The 18,902-nt window shown below is 39.4% G+C and overlaps 1 protein-coding gene across 10 annotated transcripts in view; it reads right to left on the bottom strand.

Annotated features, from left to right (window-relative positions):
• The window catches only part of LOC128738510 (uncharacterized), a 55,112-nt gene that overhangs the window by 20,266 nt on the left and 15,944 nt on the right, over positions 1–18,902 (bottom strand). For 4 of the 10 annotated variants that reach the window (XM_053833705.1, XM_053833703.1, XM_053833702.1 and 1 more), the window contains exon 3: positions 7,356–9,080. In XM_053833705.1, the coding sequence (XP_053689680.1) occupies positions 7,356–7,390 (35 nt within the window). In that variant the 5' untranslated portion in view covers positions 7,391–9,080. Of the gene's footprint in view, positions 1–87; positions 756–7,355; positions 9,081–18,902 lie in introns of those variants that run through there. The other 6 variants (XM_053833708.1, XM_053833707.1, XM_053833710.1 and 3 more) reach the window with 4 other exon arrangements.

The following is an 18,902-nucleotide window of genomic DNA, read 5'->3' as shown; positions in this document are numbered from 1 at the left end:
TATCTTAAGCCGGTATTATTTCGATGACCAATGCATCACTTTCTGTAGTGTATAGTTCTCAGTATAAACTACTTATGACAAACGCACCTTGCACAATGACAACAGCTTAACAGTGCATGCAGTTTCGGCAATAGCTCCAATAGAAAATGATAACAGCAACACAACATATTAGCACCCATCTTCTGGAAAATCAAACTTTCACACAATGAAATACACAAAAAAGTTTTCAAAAAAACACTAGGAAAATTCCTTTTCGGCATAAAAATGCTCCACCTTCGAATTAGGTCTTCAATGCACTGTCATTTTAAAGAGGATTTCACATTCCTGCACACGGTTCAGAATCAGTAATCGCGTCCACTCACTTTTTTTACGTTTCCATTTAGCCGTGTTTTTTCTATTTGTTCATTTCGCTCCATCAATCTAATCAACAATTTCAATCATCGTTCTGGACTAGTGCCTTCGCGTGGCGTCCGAATTCTATCCACCCAATGAACTACGATATTGAAAGAAACAAACAACGTCACCGAGGCTGAGGCAACTACTGCCATCCACTCGAACACACGGACACAATACTTGATTAAATCTGCACAATATTCATCCACCGTCTACTGCATCTATGGAGGCAGATACGGATTGGTTTGTTTTTCCCACGTAGGCTCTATAGGATGTCCCAGATGAGTCACCATTGTTAGAGCCCGTTGCAGACCGAACAGGTAGATGAAACTGAAGGAACGGCCTTATCAGCAGCTATATTATTACAAGGATTACAGCGTCACTCTGGAGGATGCCTATTTTGCAACTTACTCGACAGGGGACAAACTACTATATGCCATAAACAAATCGAAAACATCACACGTATAGTAGTCGCTGTATGGCAATGACAAAGATCTGTGTACGTTTTGCACTAATGAGAAACCAACCGTAACGTGCAGGTTGTAGAGACACGGATGCAGAGTGGTGTTCGAACGCCGCGCCACGAGTAAGGAGAAGTGTGTGAGAGAGAGTTAAAGTCTTAAACTGCAGGTAATAACTTTACAAATCAAACGTTACAGTAGGCATCTACCTATACGGGCGGACATCATGAACCTATGCTTTATGGTGGACTGGGAATGGTCCGGTTTGTGTCTGATCGAAGTGGTAACGATCGCAGACCTGTACGGTCGTCTGACGGGACGCTAGGGAGATTTTAGTAGCGCTAAATCAACACTTGAAATGGGAAGTTTCAATGCAGGGCAGTGGAGTTATTGCATGACAGGGTTAGCTTTGGGTAAGATCAACTTTCTCAAAAGCATTGAATCGGCAACTTATTAGCAAAATCAAGGAAGTGTTTGCTTAAAATGAGTTTTAGCCAGTGGAGAGTTTATGCAATTGCTCTGCATGTATATTGCGATATTCGTTTAGCGAAGCTATTAAAATATTTGTCTGTGGGTTTTGTTGTTATCCCCAGCAATATGGCAAGACTATAAAAAAAGCCTTATTTCAAATTAATATTTAAAATTCATGTCTCACATATGTTCGTAAATCATACCTACTCGTTGTTACATGTGCTTAAGGAGAGTTGAAAATTTTTAATAAAATAATTTTTCTTTATTACACATTTTGGTTCTATAAACTTGTTCATTATTTTCTACCAATTTTAATGTGATCCGATCCGGGACTAGGTATAATGGTTAAAAAATATACCCAAATACTTCAATGGGCGGCGAAGCAAATTTGATACCAACAAACGCCCTTCTTTTAAAATCATATTTTTCATCTTAACCACTTTAACTTAACATGTACTGCCGCTACTCGCATAACAGTCTCATTTTCTATGGAGATTCCTATATAAATAAGACTGTTATGCGAGTAGCGACAGTGTACCTTTTATTCGAAAACTTAAACTTAAAATTATTTACGCAGTTTTAGGAACGAAATGAGTCGTTTGTTTGAGAAACGCCGCAATCACCATTTTTTACGAAGATTTTTTAGAATCCTTTTTTTTTAGAATTCCAGACAAAGTTTGCTTCACGAACCACTTTCAATTGGGGTTGCAGATATCCGTTTAATTGAGAAACCCCAGGAATCTATGTTTTCGATTATCTCAACCAGGAGTGCTGTGATAAGTAAAAAAAATATATTCATGTTGTATACTGTAAATGTTCTGTAAACTGATTGTAAATGTAATTTTTTTAGTTCTGCTAATAAAATTAATTATCCGTTGAGCAGTCAAAATTAAATAACCTCTTTCCTTTTACTATAACGTAAGACCAACGCTTTATTTCAATATATGGGATGCTGCTCTAAAATCATAGTGTGGTTGATATCCCTAATTTAAAATATTTAATTTCTGGTTATAATACCACTAGAAAAATGTTCGATTGAGGTACCCCGTACCCTATTTGCACAAAAATTCAAGTTACTCTGGTCGAGTTCTTCAATAAAAAAATCACCATCTACTCATTTTTTGATAGGTATAGGCAGCAATCCATGATAAAAACGACCATTAACATTTTTTTGATAAATTAACATTCTCAGTGACGCATTCTAGCAAACTTTACATTATGAGCGTGAAAATATCACAAATTTTTAATGCAAGCGAACCAAAACTATTCGGGTGTACCGCCAAATTCGCATTTGTCTTTTTCGAAAAACTTTTTTTCCCATAAAAATATCTATTTTGCGATGCATGGAAGACTTGATCTTCAAAAAGGAAAAAATATTCAGAACGATATGCCTTCCATGCTTTAAGATAATCGACACCATGAAAAAAGAAAAGAAAAGCATTAACACAATTTTATACTTTTCCCATATTTTTCCTTTTTCCATAGAGAAAGATAAAACTTTTACGTTCGATACTTTGTATTTATTTATTACTAACTGATCCGACAAACTACGTATTGCCACAAATTAAACTGTGTTGTGCATAAATCGTGAATCTCAGATGACCTTTGTCACAATCTCGAGTTTTGCAAGTTTCTGAGGAGTTCATGGATGGTTTAATAAACAAATTTTCCTCACAGTAAAGTAGGAAAAAAACTCCCCCCATTTCATCTCACTTCGAGACAAACTTTTTTGTAAATAATGTTTTCAGTTTCATCACCAGGAGCAAGTATGCACAGATTATTGGCCGAGCCCACTCTGGAACATGCTACATAAAGTTGACCATGGGAAAAACATGGTGTTCTCAGATCAACTTTACACTGTGTGAATGATTGCCCTACAGAGACTATAGATTACAGAGGCGCCGAGGCACTCAAAACCCGCTTAATTTTGAACGAATGCGGAGAGTTACCTTTATTTATGATGGTACTCTCCGTTTTGTTTCAAAATTTAGCGGATTTTGAGTGTCTCGGCGCCTCTGTAGTCTATAGTCTCTATAGATTGCCCCTGGGACTCAAATAGAGTCGGCCAGCAACGCTTAGCACTAATGGTCGAACTCTTTTTATACTGGTCACTTTGATTCGGCGCATAATTACATTTGACAAATCTACAGCTGTGATTGCCGTATAGTGTTTCGTATTTTGATTTTTTCTGTTGTACGGATAAATTGTTACAGTCACGTGGGCATTACTCCCCCTTCCTGTTAGCAACCTCCTGTCATCAGCTCCCTCTTTTGTCACACCGTCAGTTAAAGAAGAACCGTCCAAACATTTCGGAGTCGTCTCCCTGTTACTCCCCCTCTTTTGTCAACCCCTTCAGTTCTGATTCCCTTATATCAAGGAACATGTATGAAAGTTTGAAGAATGGTCAAGGCGTTTCGCAGTTATCGTCTCCCCTCTATTAGTCCCACCCCCCTTTGTCAACCACCGGTGCTGATTCCCTGATGTCAAGGAACATGTGTGCCGAGTTTGATAAAGAACGGTCAAGGCATTTCGGAGTTATGGCATCTCCCCTATTAGAGAACCTCCCCCCCCTCGTTTTTGTTAACCCGCCGGTGCTGATTCTCTTATGTCATGGAACAATTGTGCTAAGTTTGATGAATAACCGTCTAGGTATTTCGGAGTTATGGCCTCCCCCGGTTACAACCCCCCCCCCTTTATTTCGGAATTATGGTCCCCCCCTATCAGTTCCCCTTCCCTCTTTGTCAATCACCGTGATAATTATCTGATGTCAAGGAACATGTGTGCCAAGTTTGATAAAGAACGGTCAAGGCGTTTCGAAGCTATGCCACTCCTCCCCCCCCTATTAGGGACCCTCCCCCTGTCAGGGAACCTCCCTCCCTCGTTTTTGTTAACCCCTCAGTGCTGATTCTCTTATGCCAAGGAACAATTGTGCCAAGGTTTATGAATAACCGTCCAGGCATTTCGGAGTTATGGCCTTCCCCCCTGTTACGAACCCCCCCTTTTTGTCAACCCCCCAGTGCTGCTTCTCTTGTATCAAGGAACATGTGTGGCAGGTTTGGTGGATTACTAGATTCCTAGATTACTAAGTCTAATTTAAATCCAATTTCATGTCCAATGTAATGTCTCATTTAGGGTCTAATTTGAAGATTAATTAAATTTTTCACATGTGTAAGTGTGTGGTGCGTGTCTGAAATGATAAAATTGGAAAAGCGCAACAAAACTAGTTGTTTGATTACCTAATAGAAGGGCGCGACGGTGGTGCAGAAATATCACACTTCGACTGGCAATCGAGAGATGTGAGTTCGTTTCCCACCTGCCATTGAGAAAAGCCCGATATATTTTTGATCTATGCATCGCAGCACCTCTAATTAATCGTTTTTTGCTTCGAACATTTACACCCTTTGCAAAAAAGAGTCTATGTCACGACCGCGTATACAATCATATACAAGAAATGAAAAACCAAAAACAAATTCTTTGTTTGTTAATACCTAGAATCGAGAAAAAAATACGCTGGCTGAAAATGGGTTAATTGGACATGAATGGGATGACAAATTAGCAAAAGTGGGCGCAGCCATCGACATCACTGGCCTAAATCCGGCTTTGCTTACTCAAAAGTTGCTGGATGAGTCAAAAGATTCGATACTGGGTGCGGTAGAACACGGCAATTGAAAAGTATTGGAGCAGGTGGAGCGTTTTTGAAGTGTTTTTGACATCAACATCACTTGCGAAGCAAGGTTTCATCGAAATCGAACAACGATTGCTTATCACGTACAGAAATGAGTTAATCCACCAAATGACGAATGTTTGTCTACCTCATATTACCTGCCCTTTGACCGGAACCGGGGAATTCTATCAGCATTAGGGTTCATATCTGCTTTGTCTAGGCTGTTTATTTCGACTTTAACCTTTACGAGCGCGCGCTATTATTTGGCGGTTACAACCGTATCGCCGCATTGTTTGCGACTTTCCTGCAAATGCATCACTAATTGATGACCCTTACACTTTACAGCTTGAGTGTGTACAGTCGTTCGCTTGGCCCTCTTTGATGATTTTTGTCGACAAAGTGCAGATATTTGGATCTTGGATACTAATTAAATCGCTAAAAACTCAACTTAAAATTGTCGCTTACTGTCGGATCAATGGTTTCTACTCGTTTTGAAAAAGAATTTCCTGAGCTTTGCAGGTTTTTAGAAGAGAAAAAAATCATAATGCTAAACTATTTTAAAGTAAATATTTTTTTATTTCATGCTGTTCAAGTTGTTTAGAGTGCAAGAGGGCAGAATCCGCAGAATTGGATTTTTGCGATTTATCGGGGACCACAAGAGAGTAATTTGAAATCCTTGCTATTCACATCATTGATCAATGAGCTTTCTATCGGGCTGTCACGTGGACGTCGTCTATTTTGTGCTCAATAACTTTGACTTTTATTGACTTTTCGTCGGAAAACCTAATTTCGGAAGCAGTTTTTGGGCACAAAACCGAGGTTTTGTATTAAAAAATGTGTTCACTGCATTCTTCTTACCAATCTGAACACAGCGAATATATTTTCTTCAACAGAATTTTTGTTTCAAATGTACAAAATCAATGACGACTCATTTCACCTTAATACAATCGTTTATACACCGTGCCAACTACAGCGTAGTATCGATGAATTTGAGTCATGACGGAACCTAAAAAGCTGTTCGTAGCTTAGAATATAGATTGTAGTGGATCAATCACGTTCGTGACGTAGTAGTAAACTTTGCATTTGCCGTTCGTGTACATCTTGAGGATACCATATCGAAGCCGATATAATCGGCTCTATCTTCAAGATGGCTGGTGAGTTTTTTCAGTTGCTCTTTTTCTGTTGCTCGCGGATCGAGTTGTGTTCTATAGCTTTGTGCCCATGGCACGCTAACTGACGTGCGTGGATCGAAGCTGCGTACGTTAGGCTCTTTGCGTGCTTGCTTGGAGCAACCATGACAACTATAAAGTGTGGACTATTGCTGAGGATTGAACTGCTTGAAAAGCGGCAGCTTTTATTTCGTTGTAAAATTTTTGATCGGGGTAAATGATACCTTACAAGATTAGAGTCGCTGATTTACGTTTCAGAACAAGCTTCCTCAAGAGAGGAATTTGATTTATCTTCAGACATGAAGAGTTAATTGCGGCTAGTTTTCAATCTAACTACATAACAGTGAGATTCATAGCAGCTCGGTTGAATGCAGTTGGCCGATTTAGCTGATTCTACGGATACTAGTCGATAGTTCCTCCTTTTGTTTCGTGTTCATTAAGGTTAACTCGCATCAAATGAACTTTTCAATCAATGGCCACTAACAGGTAATGAACTAGATTAGTGTAACTATCGCTGATGAAATAAATAAACTAACAAAAGTGAGACTGTCAGACCTTCCTAAAGTATAGTCAAGAGAACTATAGATTGCTTTGAGGAATTAGATGTGGGAAACGAGTGGGGAATCTTCAGTTTGACGTCGATTTTTTCAATTGTCCAGTTGAGAAAATAAAAATGAAATAAAAAAATTGTAAAACCTTTTAAATTCCGTCATATAATTGAAAACGTCCAGAAGAGTTTCGCACGATAAATTTGATCAATTTGCCAACAAGTTTTTCGTTTGGCAAACTATCTGTTCTAGTTGTAGAAAAGCGAAGTTTTTTTTATAAGTGCTAGTGCTAGTGTTATAAATGGAACACAAACAACATCTATTGGACTAGGAAAATTTACGATATTTCTAACTACTATCATACAAAGAATTTTTATCCAAGAAAAGTTATCCACTGCACCGACACTGGGACAAATTGAAACATATTGGGCAATTATAAAACATGAATCGAATAAAACTTCGAAAAATTATTGCCAATGTCATTGGTATGCAAAAAAAAAACAATCCGAAGAAAACTGCCAACTGTCTAAGTTGATAAATAGAGTTAAAAATAAACTTTAGTTAAGTGTCGTAAATTTCAAACAATCTCACGCCCTGTCATGATTGCATGAAATAAAATTACAAACTCTAATTCCGAAAAAAAACTTACCTTCTGCTAAAACATGCTCTTTTTGTTGCTCCCATTTGTACAGCATTATTGCGGCATTATAGGGTGAATGTTTGAATCATCTGCCGAAATTTCCACTTTCTCGCGCCTTAGCAAATGCTACAACAGTGCGTCGTTCACTTCGCGTCGATACCGGGGGGTTAGCGTCAACCTTCGAGTTTAATAATTTCACCTTACTGTCTGTCAGCACTTTCGTATCCGTACTCTTCTTTTCAGCTGACGTTACAACAATTCAGAACACTTTCACACCTGTATGGAGGGGACAGCCAACAATCAATATTTTCTCCAAGAAACAACCGAGAGAAATTGCGAAAACCGTTAACTTTTAGCGCAGTTAAAACGCTTCTGTCTCTTCTGCCGTCGTTGGATCGAAAAGTAATAGTTTGTTTGTTTCTAGTTGGGCTTTTCTTTTGTGCACTCACGACGTAGCTGCGGTCTCGGTCATCGGTCGCGGTGAGCTTTCCGATTTTACCTTGAGTTGATTTAGTTGTTTTCAAAGTTATAGTAGTGGTATACAAGCGTAGGACTAGGATAAGCTCTCGGGATCTTTGGGGAATTTTTTTCTTTTTTTTTTGGGAATTGTGGAAATGGTTATTGAAAGAAAAAAATAAACCGAAATAAAATTTGGAACAACAGTCTAAATATTCGTCTTTGACTACACTTTTTTGGTACTGAGCTTAGAGTGCTGTAAGTTTATAGAGATACAAAGACTTGGTCCTGCACCGTTTGAACGGGAAAATGAGAAACGCTGTGATTATAATTATTTTGGAGCCTTAAAATCTTAGAATCGTATATCTTCGTGACAGCCGCGGTATAAAGTAAAACTATAATGGTACTCTTTGATTAATGAAATATATATATCGTTTAATCTAACTGGATAAGTTCAAACGTTCAATTGGTACGCAATATCAATAAGTTTTCATTTTGATTACAAACGAAATGTTATTTTTTTCCTGAAGCACGGTAAACTATCAAACAGATTAAATGTTGCCTCAATTAATGGTTATTACGGGGGTAAACGCTAAACGCTAATTCCAATGTTGATGGAATCAAGAAAAAGTCATAAACTAACGGCGTGTGGAAATTTGATTTCTCAACACGCAACCGGCAACTGTTTTTTCTTGAGGTATACTATAAGAAGTTAAACTACTGTTACTACAATAGCTGACAGCATGAGCTGGCCGCTTTTGGTCGCAACGATTGTCCTCTTTCGTACGTTGTGTTACCGCGGGGGACTTACTAAAGGACAACCGGCCGTGGCTTCCAAGTTCTTCGCTCCTTTTACTAATGTAGGTTTGACACGACTGGGCGTTGAGATAGTTGTTTCTACTCAGCGAATCTTCGTTCCAATACATTATCACCAACGGAACGTCGTGGATGGGTGATAAATCATAAGAGGAAACTGAGAAACGGTTAAGGTTAAACTGAAGAGACTAAAGAAGGTTGCGTGGAAGAAATCAAAAAGAAGGAATTGTTCGATCGGGACGCAGTAAAGCAGAGAGTGAACTAGGGATGTCACTGACGCTATTAACGACGTTGATGTACGGGTTTGAACTATATTGACGGTTCGCTCAAGTTACGTTTCTCAAGGTCTTTTCAACTGTGTAGCTGTCGTCGAAACGCTCACTTGCTGCTGCCGCCCGGTTTTGCGGTGTGATCGACAGAATTGTTGTGTGCACTTTTTGGGTGGCTTGATGACGCGCAGTCCTGCAAATAACAAAAGCAGAAAAAGGAAAAATAAATAAGATTGTTTATCCATTTGGCGAGCAAAGTTTTTCGGGTGCTGTGCCACAAGTTCGCTCTGTGACTATTGGAAACTCTAAATTAAGAAGTGAATTATTTTTGGATTATTCAAGTGGTATGAAGTTAACATTCCGCAAAACAATCATCTTAGAATACATTCGAAATCATTTCCCTTCTGCACTCCAGAGACGACGGAAAGAATGAAATTCGGCAGAAACTCAGAGGGAATTAAATCATCGGCATCAATCGATACCTTTTCTCGTCCGGGCGGGGCAAAACTCGCTGGGACACAGTGGGGAGTAGTATTACACATCAATATTTGCTACAAATAGCAAACGTTTTGTCAAATTGACGAGTCGAGTGTAACATGGTAGTAGAAAGTATCAAGATGCGTAACAGCTCAAGTGGGTGAGTGTGTTGTACGCCATGCTTGGATAAGATAAATTATCACACCAACTTGCACTTTTGACTTTTTTTGGACCGAGATGAAATTATTTAAGAAAAAAATGATTAAAACTATTCTACTGCAATAAGCACTGAAATATTAAGGTACCTGCTACAACATATTTACGTTTGAATAAGTAATTTCAAAACCATTAATCCCTTATGCACTCTGAAATATACATATTTGATAATAATAATAAATTGAAATCAATTTTGCATACCGCAATCGGTACGCGAGCGTGAGCTCTAGAGGTTAAACCCATTTTCCGATGCGTAGATGCCTGAAATGGTAGGATAAATGAATAATAAAACCGGATGATTTAATTGGCGTTTCGGTATTGTTCTTGGTCGTGAAAAAGTTTTTACTGTTCGCAAGCGATAACAAACGGGAATAAGCTAACGAACGAAAGCAGAGAATATGACATCTCCGCCCCCTTTACCGCGCTTCCAGTGAGTTGGCATGGTGTCAAAAAGCAATCAGAAAAAGACGGCTAATTAAAGCAATCAACCTTTTGAAAGATGTCACATATTTTACGATTAAAATTAATTTGTGTGTGAGTCAACTTTGAGTCAAAACAAAAAAATGTAATTTTGTGTAAAACCTTTTTTTCGATTGAGATTGAGAAAATTTGCTTGCATTCATTCATGCCTCTCACACCGAGGATCCGGGTTCAAATCGCTATCCCGTAAACATCACGAATGACCCAAGCTGCTAAAGTGACTATAATCAAATAAAAAAAAACCGGCGATCCACAGCGCCTAGGACGAGAAGTGGATTTCAATCCGGTTAAAATAGGCTACGATTTTAGCTCGTTTCGATCCGCGAATCCCTTACTTTGGGTAAAGAGGAACGGTACACAACTGCAGTGTTGCTTTAATGACACTCCCTTATCTAATATTCCGCTCCATCCCCTTCACGCATTATGCCGTTCTGTTTGGATACTATCAACACCTTTGTTTCATTACTTTCTTCTACCGTACCCTCAAGCTACTGTAAAAGCTACAGTCATAAAAAATAATTATTATTGTTCTCTAGGTGATTTATGGCGTAACGGCCGCAGGTCAGGAGTATTTGGCAACTCACTGGCAAATCGGAAGCGCCGGTTCACCTTTGTTTTGGTTTGAATGAGCATGAAGCAGTACCGAAACAGTAGGACCCGGTTTTTGTTCCAATAGAAGAAAATATGGCCTTGGAACTTATATTATGTGGCGCACAAAGCAGAAGTTTTCGATTTATGTTTTCAATGACGTAAAACTCGATAAATCACATAATCGATTCAAAGGATTGCATGAGATTTATCGAAAACTATCCTTTCACAAATCATCATTAATAGGACCAATTGAATTTGGAGCTGACCTACCCCTTGAAAATACGAGCTCAAAAAACTTCGTCACGCCATTTAAAGATGGATGGCGATAAAAAAAAATAGGGTGAATAATTACCATCCATTTCATGCGATTGAAACTATTGGATAAAAAATCTGCTTCACGTACCGATCGGTGCGCGGTTCTCCCGGAGCCTTTCTCCAATGTTCAATCGACAATACTCGATTGCTGACGAAAAGAAAGAGAAAAAAAAACGTCTTACAGGTCCGGTTGCTTTTATTTGGCTCGTGTTGCTGTGGATGCCAAAAATAGACTGCGTACTGCAGATGGAGACAGGCTGCATGGCCGCACCGGAGGAACTGGTTCGTTTATAATTCGATGGGGTCATTATCTTGTCCGTGTCAGGTTGCTGCGGTTTTCATCTTGGAAGCTGTACGTACGCTCGGCATGGTAATCGATTTGCAGAAAAGTTCACAATTACCACACAACTGACAGTCAATATATTTTTGTCCAGAGTTTATAAATGACAGAAGGTATTTCGACTGAAGCAACATGCAACTTGAGCAATATATACCAATGGATATGACATAAGTTAGGACTTTTTTTTATCTAAATTAAGTTTAAATTAAAATGAATAGTCGATTGAATTGGAAATACACAAAACCATCAGGATAACCACATCCCGTCTGAGTTGCTTTGGGTCAATATCCAGCGATAAGTTCGAGTGTCCATCGGAATCCAATTGTCTAAGAAAACATCAATTGCAGTCAATAAAAGCTTCAGTCCTCGATATAGACAACAGCCTGTCTTTCTCACAGTCGCGAATGGCAATGCAACAGGCTTCTCCACCTTTTATCTGTTCTATTTGGCCTGACGAACCTCCGCAAACATCGTAAAACAGAAGAAGAGCACTTAATTGTTCGATAGCAGAGGCTTCGCGTGACGTGGGTGGGGACATTCGTGCCAGGTGCATCGTGGCACCGCACCGCTGCTGGCGATAGTAGCAGTGGGTATGGGGAGTAATAAAAATCAATAAAATCACAATAAAAACGCATTTTCTACCCCTTACACGGCTGCCATTCCGGATGAGGCAGTAGGCAGAAGCACGGAGACGGGGAGTTGGGTGATCAGTGGTGGTGACCTTGATCGTCGCAAAATTCTATGGCATGGTATGTGTCTGTGTTTGGTACCACACACCGAACGAATATTGCAGAGCTGAAGCCACGCTACAACGTGTCGAAAAATGAGAGACCGTCCTCTTGATGGCACCACGGTTATCGCAATAATGGCAATGTGCTTCCCATTATTATGATGATAGAACGTTTAGATGTGTGCATGTGTAATTTACTTTAAGGCTGTGTTATTAGGCTGTTAACTGTTACTGTGGCGGACATGAGTCTTGCGGAATTTAAAAAGAAAACCACATTCGCTAACAACAGTCCGGGTTGCCGGTTCGCTTCACACCACCATACTACCGTCGACGCCACACCGTGTCGTCGTTTTCGAGTGTGTTCTTATGTGCGGTTGACATGTTTTATAACTGCACTGATTGCGCACCCCTTAAAGGCCACTACCAAAAATTTAATCTTATTTTGATACTTCTCATTGTTGTGTTGATACACAACAATGAGAAGTATCAAAATAAGATTAAATTTTTGGTAGTGTTATTGAATTGAGCAGTGAGCGTTGTGGGTTCGAGTCCTACGTCCACCTGCGGTTAGTTCTACCATGTGCGTGTGATACTCGACAAAAATAATTAGAGGGAATAGAACACAAATGATGCTAACAACGTATCAATGTACAATACAAATCAATGTATTGCAACAAACTCTTTTTGTTTTGCTATTTTTTCATTCATCATTTTTTCGTCTTTCTCAAACTGTATTTTGTTTACAAAGTTCAAAAGTTATAAGTCTTCTCCAAACTTCTACCAACAACAAAAAAAATTTGATTCAATACATCAATTAGTTCAGCAGGTTTCTAAATTCAGCCTATTTTCCTTTTCTTTCGCTAATAAAAATACTTTGCCGACATACAATTTCAATGTGATGTAACTATTTTCTCATGACAGTAAGTAAACTACTGTTTTTTATCAAAAGAACGTCAAAATCACCTGTTCTTCTACTAGAACTAGGCCATAGGCTGAAAAAATAGAAGCAATCGCTTAATGGGCCTCACGTGCCCTAGTTTCCGAGAAAATGGTACATAAAGTTTACAAAACGTTTTTTTTTACAGGAGTAACGTTTTATTAGAAGTTTGTTCCGCACGGCACTGGAATGCTTTTTGCATGATAATTTTTCATCCACTTCCTGTGGTCGGATCATTACAAAATTAGTATGAAAATAAACAGAAAACTTCGTAAAATCTAAATATTTAATAAAAAACCGCGATTTTTTTTTCAGAATTTTTAGTCTTCGACCTGCTAGGATGAGCGGATTTTGGTACTTTTTCTGGTGTACTTCCTAAACGCAAACTCAAATTAACCTAGGCTGATCATAAAATTGGTAGAAGCTGTTGGGACGAGGAGATTTTGTCATTTTATCTGGCCTGCTTCCCAAGTAGAGACATCAAATTAGTCAAGGTTTGATTGTCGTAAAAATCTTCAACCTATTGGAGCGAGAAGACTCTGTCACTTTTTTTTCTAAAAACACGTTGAAACTTTGATGACGTCCAACCAACCACGTATCGAGGATTTCTAGTTGGACAATGCTTCATTATTTTCATTTTTTCAATAGTGTGCACCTTAAAATTAATAATTTTCTTTATTGGTGTGAATGCGTAGAAGCATGCGGCAAAAATGTCAAAAATCGGTCGGAAAACTTCTACGTTATTAGTGTTCCTATCATTTCCTATCATTTTTTCGTGAAGCTCGGTTTTCGAGATTTTTTGGAATGACACTTTACCCCAAACCCAACCCAACCCAAACCGTTTACAAAGCTTAAAAGTTATAAAAGTCTTTGCCAAGCTACTACCAACAAAACAAAAAAAAGTTTGTTTCAATATGTGGCGTAGTTTCTGAGAAAAAGGTACATAAAGTTTGAAAGTCGTGTTTTTATAGTTTTATTCCGGCGAGGTTATTCCACGCGTCACTGGAATGCTTATGTGTATGATTACTTTTCGGCCACTTCCCGTGGTCGGATCATTACAAAATTAGTATCAATTTTTTTTTTTAATTCTATATTAGAGAGGTTTTCAGCCTGCGGCTGGTTCGCCTCTTAAAGTTTCAAAATAAACGGAAAAGATTGCAGAATCAAAATCTGAAGTAGAAAACATTATGATTTCAAAATGTTTATGTCCTCTTAATCGATACTAGTTGATTGTCCGATCTTTCTCGGGATCCCTTTGTCACTCAGCAACATGTACATTTGTTACTGTAACGCAAAAGAAACGCAGTTCCTTTTTCTTATTTCTACTCTTCAACCATTTGTTAGGGATCCTCCCTTTTGTCAACTTCCCTGTGCTGATTCTTTTACCTCAAAGAACATGTGGGCCCATGAACATGTGCTGGAGAACGATGAAGGCAGTCTGGAGTGATGCTGTTCCTCTCGCTTTTTAAATTCTCTTACGTCAAGGAACATGCGAGCCAAGTTTAGTGGTGAACGGTCAAGGCGTTCTAGAGTTATGCCACTCCTTCCCTTATTAGGAACCACCTTCTTCCCCATTTTATCTGACTCCCTCATGTTAAGCAACATCTGAAAGGCGATCAACGAAAAGATTTGTCTGTCGTTTCTTCAACTACACCATCATAAACGTGCATTGTCCACACGAAGGCAGACCCGACAACGAGAAGGAAGCGTTGTATGTGTGCAGCTGGAGGCATCTATAACTGTTCGCCACGGGACATCAAGATCGTTATCGGAGATATGAATAGACCAGGGATCGGGCCCTATAACCTGTACACTGACACGAACGATAACGGTTAGCAAGGCATCAACTGTGCAGTAATTTGGATCATTACCGATGGAGCAGGATCGAAGACCGATGGAGCAGGGTACTCTCGACCGTTAATGGCAACTGCAACCTGGTAGCACAGGTGAAGAAACCTCGTGTGCACGAGATAACTAGTTTGACGGGGAATGCCAGCAGGCAATGGAGATGAAAAAAGAGCTTAGAAAAATTACCCAGTATTCGCACGGATGACTTTGGCCAAGTATCGACGAGCGCGGAATGATTTGACCACGATCCTGACCACAACTATTCCGGATTAATCACATGTGCAGGTTCTATGTAATCTATGATAGAATAAAAACGGAGGCTAGGAAGATTGGGTTTCAAATCAATGCGTCTAAAACCAAATATATGGTAGAAAGAGGCTCCAAGGAAGCAGCGTTCGCCTCCCACGAGCAGTAAGTATTGACGGCGATGAACGGGAAGTGGTTGATGAGTTCCTATATTTGGGACCTCTCGACACTGCCGACAACAATACAAGTAACGAGATTCAACGATGCATTCAAGCTGGGAGTCGGGCCTACCTTTCCCTCCGCAAGACGCGTCGATCAAGGAGCATATGTCGCAGTGCTAAGGTGATGATGTACAAAACGTTAATCAGACGTTAATATTCCTCTACGGACGTGAGACTGTAACATTTTGCTTATGGAAGACATACGTACGACTTGCCGTATTTGAACGAAAGGTGTTGAGAACTATTTTTGACGAGGGGCTCTGTAGCCGCAAGGTTACCGAGTCTGCTTTGGCAAGCGAATGGTCGTGGGTTCGAATCTTAGTAGAATCAAGCCATTCGATGTTCAAAGTGACTTTTAACATGGGTTTATTCTCAGGCCCCTCATTTACCCTTCCTTAATGCTGCATTCTATGTTATCCCGATAAGGCCTATTGACAGTGCAAAATGAGACCCTTATAGTTAAATGCACTGGTGTGCAGTGCCAGGGATGGCTATAATTGGGGACAGTGCTATCATGTGGAACAAGGTGGGTAAAGTAGAGAAAGCATTGAAAGAAGGGTAAAACCCAATTACACACAAGCACGCATGAAATTCAATAAGCATATCGTTCACTCAATAGCGATTATAGCAAATAAATGCAGTGCAGGTCATACAGCAAACACCCGGGCGATATCACAATAGATCTAACTATACTGGTCGCAGTGATGAGTCCATACAAAAAAAAACTATTTTTGACGGAGTACAAACGGTAAGCGGAGGGTGGCGCAGGCGTATGAACCACGCGCTGTAGGCAATACTTGAAGAGATTCCCATAGTACACCTGGCGAAAGTTGGGAGGCTACGGTGAGTCGGCCACGTCGCAAATATGACGGAGGACTGTGAAATGAAATTTGTTCTCTTCAACAATCCCATCGGCACCAGGAATAGAGGGACCTAACGTGCTGAATGGCTAGTATGTATAAAATTATATGTATTATAAGGTAAACGAAGATCGGCGGTCAATCCATAGCAATCAGACTAAGCGCTTTTAGCTGCTGATTATCATCCAGCATCCACAGTATATACCCACGTTAATTATGCTGAATTTAAAATAAAATTCTTACTCATATTACAAACTAAAAATATTTTATATCAAAAAATGGCAATAAATATATTCCAAATAATAAAATTGAATGTGTTGTGTTCAACAAAGTCATCGAACTCGAAGCCTGCAACTCGCAGAAAAATTATAATTTGTACGAAAACAGTGCTACTAAAACAACCGTTAGGATTTGACCTGTCATAAAATTCGGCAGGTACTACAAACGGTACTGAAAGGGCGAAAAACAAGGCATATATCGCTCATTCCGGGTTAACAAGCCAAACGACCCTTTACTGGCGGCTAGTGGGCGTTAGCCGCCGAGTGGATACGTAACCATAAAAGCCGGCAGTAACAACGTTCTCCGGGTTTCTTTACTGCCTCACATCCCTCTGTAGTGCTTGTAAGTGAAAGTAATTGGGATGCAGTTTAATGTGTCTGCATGCACATTAGCCACGAACGAACGAATATATCTGTTCCAACTGGGGTCCTAATTTGTTTCCAGCTAGCGAAGTTAAGATGCAAATTGCAACGCAAAGAGCTACCATTATCTACATCGATGTCCACCCACGACTAAGGATTACCGGAGGGAATTGAGCTATAATCCATGGATCCATATATGCTCCGCGAGTTTTTATCTGCAGGGAAGCTTTGCATTTGGGTATGATTAGACGTATGGCTTTCCCCTCTGATTTACGGCGAACTTTAATCAAATCTAAAATATTTGGCAGGCGCCTCTTGACTTGACGTACTGGACGGCGGTGCATTTACTGATAAGATTGGAGGAACGCAAGACCGATTTCAGTAGAGATTACATTTTTCGTGGAGGAGATGTTGCAATAAATAACGACTTCGCAGAAGTCGAACTACGATGCAGCTATAAAAATTTATCATGAATTTTATTACAGCATGCTGAAGCACATGACGGTTCATTCGGTGTTCGAATGAACCTTATTATTACATTTGAAGGCGCAAAATGCTGTATTACGCATAGGAACGAGCTCCAATACGGCGGGGTAGCCTTTATCATTAAAAAAATTTGCGATCATGGACGTCAACCGTGTATAGAGCGTGTGTCTTAAAAATAGAAACGAAATAAACGTTTCGGTTTTACTAGATGATTACATGTTATGATGAAAATACAACAGCAGGCAGCTCACTTCATTCATTTATCGACGATGGCGCTGGCGCTGCTGGCGACGACGGACATGCTCTTTTCACCCATACAATTTACAATTAAAGTCGCGGATGCTGTTCTCGCGATGGATGGCGCTTAGGTTTCTCGGCCCTGCCCTACCCCAGCACAGCCCGAACGCTGAGGGTCAATATCAACAGCGACCTGTTGTCGGTATTTCCTGACGTCGCGACGTTCGCACGCGTACCTAACCTACATATAAAGTGAACCTATTTGTTTGTATGCATGAATCAGGCGGACGTTACTAAAGACTGCACCGTGAATCATGGGCGCAGAAATTGTTTTTTACCACTCCATCATCGAAAGGGAATGTTGAAATAACTGAATGTGTCGTATGATGAAAATAAAAATGATTTGTTCTGATGTTCAGCATATTTCACCATTCCCCGAAAATTTGAAAATTGAAAAGAAATTAAGATGTTCATAAACTGGAAAACGTGCGCTGTTAGCGTCAGTGAAGTTCGACTCACAATTAGCGATGCAGTCTTACTAGGTAATTGTTGATAACGTTCAAAGGTTGGGTGTATTAGCAGTTTGACTGTATTCTTCAAACTGTCAAGTGAGGATAATTTGTAAAGAACGGGTTTATTTTTAACATCCTCAAGTCGACTCTACACTCAACAAAAAACAAGGAATAATTTTTTTCACATTTTTGGGATTATTTCTTGTCGATTCAATTTTTTAATTTCTTGACCCCAATGCATATGTCTCTCAAATTATTAAAATATTAAAAAAGATGTATTGTATAGTTTCGTGCATCAAAACAAACCCCATTCGACGGTAAATTAAATGGAGCGCAAATTGAAAGATTGCACTACAAAGTTTCAGTGAGATTTCGTAAGGGGCAACAAGACCAGGCAGTAGAACTGACCGAGTTATGATGCGCATTTTACACCCACAAGGGATAGACGAAACAAATTAAGGAAATCGCACCATAGGAATTCGCTAATAACGCTAATAACAGACAATCAGTAGAGATTACTAGGTACACTGTTTGAGCATCTCGACGAATTTTCGTTTGTTTGGCAGAATGTCGGTATTTCTTCTAACATTTCATATCTGTAAATTCCTCTTACTTTCCCAAAATAAACCATTTGGCAAAAAAACGGTAACGGTGAACTTTTGCTTGCATTTATCTTCATATGGAAGTAGATAAAAGTTCAAAGAAAAAATAAAGAATATGATATCTTTGTTCCTACCTGTTGTTGGAATTCCTGATTGCAAGGGTCATTAAAACGAAACACGTGATAACACCAAAAATTACTGAATTCAATGTAATATGAACCACGATAATAAGGTCAGATATTGAAGGCATGTTTTGCGTATCTCATATTTTATTTT

This window comes from Sabethes cyaneus, chromosome 2, assembly GCF_943734655.1.
Source record: "Sabethes cyaneus chromosome 2, idSabCyanKW18_F2, whole genome shotgun sequence".
NCBI lineage: Eukaryota > Metazoa > Arthropoda > Insecta > Diptera > Culicidae > Sabethes > Sabethes cyaneus.
This window is presented reverse-complemented; position numbering and strand designations above follow the sequence as displayed.